Here is an 8,412-nt window from a genome sequence, read left to right on the forward strand (position 1 = left end):
CGGACCAACCACATCTGGCTGTGCTATGATTGACAGCAGCACTAACCAATAGGGATAGACAGGAGGCGGGGCACCGCAGGGCTGGGAGGCCGCGTGGGCGAACGCGCTTTATTGATGCGGGGGAGGGGGAGTCCCCAAATTGAGGGGGGGGCTCAGGATGGACCCCCCCCAAAACCTGAGCAGGGGTTTGAGCGTCCTCATGGCCACAATCCTGGAGTTTGTCCCCAAATCCTCCTTGGGTGTCCCCAAATCCTCCTTGAGTGTCCCCAAATCTTGGGGGTCTCCAAATTTTAGGGTGTCCCCAAATCCTCGGGTGTCCCCAAGTCCTTGGTGTCCCCAGTTTTGGGGGGTGGGGGGGTTGTGCCCACTCAGTGTCCACTCAGGTGGGGTCGTGTCCCCTCAGGACCCTCAGGACACAGCGTCCCCTAATCCTTGGATGTCCCCATTTCCTTAGGGTCCCCAAATCCCCTCAGGTGTCCCCAAATCCTTGGCGTCCCCACTTTTGGGGGGGTTGTGTCCCCTCAGCACAAAATGTCCCCACAGCGTCCCCATCGTTGTCCCCACAGCGTTGGAGTGTCCCCGTCGATCCTCGCGGCTTCCTTTCCGTCACCTCTCCCACCCCAGATTTTTGGGGTTCCCCCGAAGAATTTTTGGGGTTCCCCGGGTTTTGGGGCTCAGGGCTGCATCCTGAGCGCCCCGTCCAGCCTCACCACCTCGCCGTTGACCATGGGGTTCTCGGCCAGGGCCTGCACCAGGTGCGCGAACTCGGCGGGGTCCCCGAGGCGGGACGGGAACGGCACCTGCTGGCCCAGGAAGCGCCGAACCTTCTCGGGGAGCCCGGCCAGGAGAGGGGTGGAGAACAGCCCTGGAAAGGGGCAAAAAAGGATATTTTATTTATTTTAATTTATTTTTATTTTAGTTTATTTTACTTGATTTTTAAGTTTTTTATTTAATTTTATTTCTTTAATAAAACATTAATTTATTATTTATTATTTAATTATATTTTTTTATTTTATTTAATTTCTTTCTATTCTAGGCATTTTTTCATTTTATTTATGTTATGTATTTTTTCAGTTATTTTTCATTTTATTTATTTTTATTTTATTTTATTTTACTTTATTTTATTTATTTTTACATTTTATTTACTATATTATTTTTTAATTTATTTTTAAATTTGTTTTATTTATTTAATTTACTATTGTATGCTATTTAATTTTTTCTTGAATTTATTTTTTATTCTAATTATGTAAAATTTTATTTTATTTATGTTATTTATTTTTTAGTTATTATTTTATTTTATTTATGCTTTTTAAATTTAATTTTTTAAATTTATTTCTTTATTTTATTTACTTTATTTCTTTTTTAATAGATTCATTTTTAAATTTTGTTTCATTTATGTTATTTATTTTTTAGTTATTTTTTATTTTATTTATGCTATTTATTTTTCTTTTATTTATTTTTTATTTTTTAAATTTAAAATTTTTCTTTTATTTATTATTTTATTTCTTTTATTTCTTTTTATTTATTTTTGTTTTATTTCTTTATTTTATTTATTTATTATTTAATTTATATATATTTAATTTATTTATTTTATTTCTTTATTATTTTTATTTCATTTATTTAGTTTTTATTTATTTATATTTATTCATTTTCTATTATTAATTTTTTCTTTTATTTATTATTTTGTTTCTTTTATTTATTTTAATTTTATTTATTTATTTGTATTTTTAATTTTATTTTAGTTTCATTTTATTAAACTTTTATTTATTATTTAATTTTTTATTTTTAAAATTTTTCTTTTATTTATTGTATATTTTATTTATTTTTTCTTTTATTTATTTATTTATTTATTTATTTATTTGATTTTTTTTTGGTTACATTTTTTATCTACTTTTTATTTTATTTTATTTTTTATATTTTACTTTTTGGGCAAATATTCAAATGAATATTGTAGAAAACACCCATTGAACCGAGCTCCCCTTGCCCTCCCTTCCCTCAGGTGTCCCCAGGAGGTGTCCCCAGGTGTCCCCAGGAGGTGTCCCCAGGTGGCCCCAGGTGGCCCCAGGAGGTGTCCCCAGGAGGTGTCCCCAGGTGTCCCCAAGTGTCCCCAGGTGTGTCCCCAGGTGTCCCCAGGAAGTGTCCCCAAGTGTCCCAGGTGTCCCCAGGTGTCCTCAAGTGTCCCAGGTGTCCCCATTTGTCCCCAGGAGGTATCCCAAGTGTCCCCAGGTGTCCTCAGGTGTCCCAGGTGTCCCCAAGTGTCCCCAGGTGTCCCCAGGTGTGTCCCCAGGTGTCCCCAGGAGGTGTCCCCAGGTGTCCCCCGGTGTCCCCAGGAGCTGTCCCAAGTGTCCCCAGGTGTCCCAAGGTGTCCCCAGGTGTGTCCCCAGGTGTCCCTAGGAGATGTCCTCAGGTGTCCCCAAGTGTGTCCCCAGGTGTCCCTAGGAGGTGTCCCCAAGTGTCCCAGGTGTCCCCAGTTGTCCCCAGGGGTGTCCCCAGGAGGTGTCCCCAGGTGTGCCAGGTGTCCCCAGGAAGTGTCCCCAGGAGGTGTCCCCAAGTGTCCCCAGGTGTCCCCAGGTGTGTCCCCAGGAGGTATCCCAAGTGTCCCCAGGTGTCCCAGGTGTCCCCAGGTGTCCCTAGGAGATGTCCTCAGGTGTGCCAGGTGTCCCCAGGTGTCCCCAGGAGGTGTCCCCAAGTGTCCCCAGGTGTCCCCAAGTGTCCCAGGTGTCCCCAGGAGTCCCCAGGTGTCCCCAGGGGTGTCCCCATGAGGTATCCCAAATGTCCCCACGTGTCCACAGGTGTCCCCAAGAGGTGTCCCCAGGTGTCCCTAGGAGATGTCCTCAGGTGTCCCAGGTGACCCCAAGTGTCCCCAGGAGGTGTCCCCAGGTGTCCCCAAGTGTCCCCAGGTGTCCCCAGGAGGTGTCCCCAGGTGTCCCCAGGAGGTGTCCCCAGGAGTCCCCAGGAAGTGTCCCCAGGTGTCCCCAAGTGTCCCCAGGTGTCCCAGGTGTCCCCACCTGGCGCGATGGTGACCACGCGGATGCCCAGCGGTGCCAGGTCGCGGGCGATGGGCAGGGTCATGCCCACGATGCCGCCCTTGGAGGCCGAGTAGGCGGCTTGGCCGACCTGTGGGGAGTGAAATTGGAGTTGTGGGGTTGGATTTTTATTTTTAGTTCCTTTTCCCTGCTCAGCGGTGTCAGCTCATATATATATGTATTTTATATATTTTATATATTTTATATATATATATATATATATATATATATATAAATAAATTTTTATATATATATATATATATATATATAATATAGATGCATTATATATCATATTATATTATATTATATTACATTACATTATATTATATATTGCATTGCACTATATGTATTATTTTGTTATGTTATATAATATATAGTGATATAATGTAATAGAATAATTATATAATAATTAAATGTGATATAATTATATAAATGTTACAATATTCTGTATACTATATCTATTATCATATATATTATCTATATTATATATAATATATTATATATTATAATATTGTTATAATATACAAGTACATATTATATATTTAATTATATAATAATTATTATATAATGTAATTATAATAATTAAATTATATATTTACTTTTTATATATTATATAATATAATGCAATGTAATGTAATATAATGTAATATAACATATATAATATAATATGATATAATATAATGTAATATAATATAATATAATATAAATATTACCATACTCATGTTACTCTTCTCCAATCACTAGAAGTTAATATATTACCGTTTAACACCACACATCCACCAGCCAAAAGCATTTTTGGGGTGAAACACCACAAATCCAGCTGGCCAAAAGCGTTTTTGGGGTGAAATCACCACATTTGCCAAATTTTGGTCAAGCACCAAGGGCCCTACGAGCTCAGGCACGTCCCATCTGCAATATTGGAATTATTCCTGCAATAATAATAGTGTGGGTGCTGTGGTGTTTCTGGAAGGTTCCCTGACCCCCGGTGGCCCCCAGGGTCGCTCACCTGTCCCTCGAAGGCGGCCACGCTGGCCGTGTTGACCACGAGGCCGCGGTGGCCATCGGCGTCCGGCTTGTTGTGGCTCATGAGCTGCGCGCTCAGGCGGATCACGTTGAAGGTGCCCACCAGGTTCACCTGCATTTGGGGAGGGGGCTTTGGGGAGGGGGGCTTGTGGGGGGCACCAAACCCTGGTGGTGACCCCACACAGCTCCGGGTGTTGTGGTGGGAACGCCCCGAGGTCACACATCTACAGGTATGGCATTGATGAGGGCCAAGCCATTGATCAGGGCCAAGCCATTGATCATGCACGCCATTTATCAGGTCATCCACCTACAGATCATCTACGCCATTGATGAGGTCATCCACACCATTGATCATCCACCCATGGATCATCTACGCCACTGATGAGGTCATCTACACATTGGTCATCCATGCCATTGACCAGGTCATCCACCCATTGACCATCCATGCCATTGACCATCCATGCCATTGACCAGGTCATCCACACCATTGATCATCCACCGCACTGACCAGGTCATCCATGCCATTGATGAGGTGATTCACCCACTGACCATCCATGCCATTGAGCATCCATGCCATTGACCAGGTCATCCACTCATTGACCAGATCATCCACACCATTGACCAGAGACCTCCCTCACTGACCAGGTCATCCATCTATTGACCAGGTCATCCATTGGAGCAGGTCATCCACCCCACTGACCAGAGACCTCCCTCATTGACCAGGTCGTCCACCCCACTGACCAGAGACCCCCCTCATCCACCCCATTGACCAGAGACCCCCCTCACTGACCAGGTCAGTCACCCACTGACCAGATCCTCCACACCATTGACCAGATCATCCACGCCATTGACCATCTACCCATTGACCAGATCATCCACACCATTGACCAGAGACCTCCCTCACTGACCAGGTCATGCATGCCACTGACCAGGTCATCCACCCATTGATCATCCATCCATTGATGAGGTCATCCACCATTGATCATCCACACATTGACCAGGTCATCTACCCCATTCACCAGGTCATCCCCTCACTGACCAGGTCATCTGTGCCATTGATCAAGTCATCTACACATTGTCCAGGTCATCCCCTCACTGACCAGGTCACCCACCCATTGACCAGGTCATCCACACCATTGACCAGGTCATACTTGCCATTGATCATCCAACCATTGACCAGGTCATCCACACCACTGACCAGAGACCCTCCTCACTGCCCAGGTCGCCCACCCCGCTGACCCCAGACCCCCCTCACCCACCCCACTGACCCCAGACCCCCCTCACCCACCCCACTGACCCCAGACCCCCCATCCCACCCCGAGCTCCCCACTGACGTTGATGACCCTCTGGAAGTCCTCCAGGTCGTGCACTTTGTCCTTCTTGCTGTTGTATGTCTTGACGGCGATGCCGATGCCGGCGCAGTTCACGGCCAGGTCCAGGCGGCCAAACTTCTTCTGGACCACGCCCAGCGCCGCGCTCACCTGCTCAGGTGAGGTCACCTGGGGGTGTCACCAGTGTGGGGTCACCATTGGGGTCACCTTGGGAAGTGTCACCACATGGGTCACCACTGGGGTCACCACAGGACATGGCTGGAGGGGTCAAGGTGGTCTCAAATTGAGGAGGTGGCCAAGGTGGCCTCCATCTCCTCAGGTGAGGTCACCTGGGGGTGTCACCACTGGGGTCACCACCAGGGTCACCATGGGATGTGGATGGAAGGGTCAAGGTGGTCCCAAATCGAGGGGTGTCCCCCTCAGGTGAGGTCACCTGGGGAGACAATGGGGCTGTGTTGGGGTTTGATGTCACCAGAGGGGACAAGGACAAGGTGAGATGTCACCAGCAAGGTCAAGGTGACCTTGACTCCTCGGTCAAGGTCATGATGGCCCCGGTTTGAGGAGGGGGAGGAGCAAAGTTATTCCCGCCCCCTTGGCCAAGGCCACCTGTGGGGTCAAGGTTGTCCCCACCCCTTTGGCCAAGGTCACCTGAGGGGTCAAGGTTGTCCCGCCCCCTTGGCCAAGGTCACCTGAGATGTCAGGCCCCATCAAGGTGGGATGTCACCTGAGGGGTCCCAGGTCACCAGACGGGGGATCAAGGTGGTGCCACACTCAGGGCTGATGTCAGCACGGGGGGGGGGATCACGGTGGCCACGTGTGGATGCCACCAACAGGGTGGGGGGTGGTGATGGTGGCCACGTGTCTGGAAGGGTGTCACCGACAGTGGGGGGGTCCTGGTGGCCACGTGTGGATGCCACCAACAGGGGGGTCGTGGTGGCCACGTCTTGTGGGGAATGTCACCAACAGGGGCGGCCCCATGTCGGGGGGGATGTCACCAATGGGGGGGGTCACGGTGACCATGTGTGGATGTCACCAACCGAGGGGTCACGGTGGCCACGTGTCAGGGACAGTGTCACCAACGGGGGTGTCCCCATGTCCGGGGGTGTCCCCGCCATGCCTGGTGCCCCCGGTGCTCCCAATGTCCCCATGTCCGGGGGTGTCCCCGCCATGCCCGGTGTCCCGCAGCCGCCCCGGTGCTCACATCGGCGGGGGTGTCCCCATGTCCGGGGCTGTCCCCGCCATGCCCGGTGTCCCGCAGCCCCCCCGGTGCTCACATCGGCGGCGGCGAACGCGCAGCTCTCCCCGAGCTCCCGGGCCAGCTCGGCGCCCCCGGACGAGGGCAGGTCCAGCAGCAGCACCCGCGCCCCCCGCTCCAGCAGCCGCTCCGCCGTGGCCCGGCCCAGCCCGGAGCCGCCGCCGGTCACCAGCGCCACCGAGCCCTGCGGGGGGACACGGGGACACCGAGGGCTCGGTGAGGATGGGGGGAGACCCCTCCTCAAATATCCCCTGAGCGGGGACAGCGGAGGGGTCCCGGTACCTGCACGGTGCGGATCGCCGCCATGGCCGCCAATGGGAGCGGGGGGCGGAACCGGGGGAGGAACCGGGGAGGAACCGGGGGGAGGGACCGGGGAAGGAAAGGGAGGAAGAGGGGCGGGGAGGAAGAGGAGGGGAGAGGGAGGGATGGAGGAGGAAGGGGAGGGAGAGGGAGGAACCAGGAGGGAGAGGGAGGGACAAAGGAGGGAGAGGGGCGGGGAGGAAGAGGAGGGGAGAGGGAAGGGCGGGGAGGGAGAGGGAGGGACCGGAGAAAGACCCGGGAGGAACCGGGGGAAGGGAGAAGGAGAGGGGAGGGACCGGAGAGGGAGCGGGAGGAGCGAGGAGGGAGAGGGTGGGACCGAGGAAAGACCCGGGAGGGACCGGGGAAAGATCTGGGGGACACCGGGGAAAGACCTGGGGGACACCGGGGAAAGACCTGGGGGACACCGGGAGGAGGGACCAGGGGTTGGGCCAAAGGAGGGACCGGGAGAGAACCCGGGGGGGACACCGGGGGGACACCGAGGGGACACCGGGGAGGGACCGGGGAAGGACCCAGGGGACACCGAGGGGAAGGGACCGGGGGTTGGGCCAAAGGAGGGACCGGGGGGACACCGGGGGGACACCGGGGAGGGACCGGGGAGACACCGGGGGTGGCACCGAGGGGACACCGGGGAGGGACCGAGGGGAGGGACAGGAGGGAGGAACCGGAGAAAGACCCAGGAGGAACCGGGGAAAGACCTGGGGACACCAGGGAGGGACCGGGAGGACACCGAGGGGACACCGGGGAGGGACCGGGGGTGGGACCGAGGGGACACCGAGGGGAGGGACCGGGGGACACCGGGGAGGGACCAGAGGAGAACCCGGGGGGACACCAGGGACACACCGGGGGTGGGACCGGGAGACACGAGCGGGGAATCCCGGGGGGACCGGAGCAGGACAAGGGGGTTCCCCCAGCTCGAGGGGGGTCCCAAAGCATCGAGGGTCCCCCAGGGGTGTCCGAAGGGTCCCATGATTTGGGGAGGGGTCCCCATCCCCTTTTCCTCCTCATCCTCAGGACTGCGGACCCCAAAATTGGGGACCCCCTCCAAAGTGACAACATTGAGATATTTACGGGAGGGGGACCCCAAAAAAGGGGATGGGGACCCTGAGGGGACACAAGGGGGTCCCCAAGGGGGTGGGATTTGGCGGATAATCCCCCCCATCCCAAATTGCGACCCCCCAGAAGACAAAATAGGAAAGAGGGGAGGGTTTAAAATGGGGGTTTGAAAAGGGGGGGGGGGTCCTAAAAATGGGGGTCCTAAAAAAGGGGTGGTCCTAAAAAAGGGGGGGGTCCTAAAAAAGGGGGGGTCCTAAAAATAGGGGGGGCCCTAAAAATAGGGGTCCCACAAAAGGGGGGCATACCTCTGAAAAAAGGGGGAGGGGGTTCTAAAAATGGGTTTCCTAAAAAGGGGGGGGGGGGTCCTAAAAGAAAGGGGTTCCCAAAAATGGGGGTCCCTAAA

General features: G+C 52.2%; 1 protein-coding gene across 1 annotated transcript; it reads right to left on the reverse strand.

Moving 5' to 3' along the window:
• Nucleotides 1-83: 83 nt before the first annotated feature.
• HSD17B10 (hydroxysteroid 17-beta dehydrogenase 10) lies at nt 84-6,987 on the reverse strand. Its single transcript, XM_058822460.1, has 6 exons — nt 6,918-6,987; nt 6,655-6,819; nt 5,384-5,548; nt 4,033-4,161; nt 3,009-3,117; nt 84-865 (listed from the first exon to the last, which is right to left on the reverse strand). The coding sequence occupies exons 1-6, from the start codon at nt 6,939-6,941 to the stop codon at nt 675-677; spliced, it is 783 nt and encodes a 260-aa protein (XP_058678443.1). The 5' UTR covers nt 6,942-6,987; the 3' UTR covers nt 84-674.
• Nucleotides 6,988-8,412: the final 1,425 nt, after the last annotated feature.

This window comes from Ammospiza caudacuta, chromosome 32 (genome assembly GCF_027887145.1).
Source record: "Ammospiza caudacuta isolate bAmmCau1 chromosome 32, bAmmCau1.pri, whole genome shotgun sequence".
Taxonomy (NCBI): Eukaryota; Metazoa; Chordata; class Aves; order Passeriformes; family Passerellidae; genus Ammospiza; species Ammospiza caudacuta.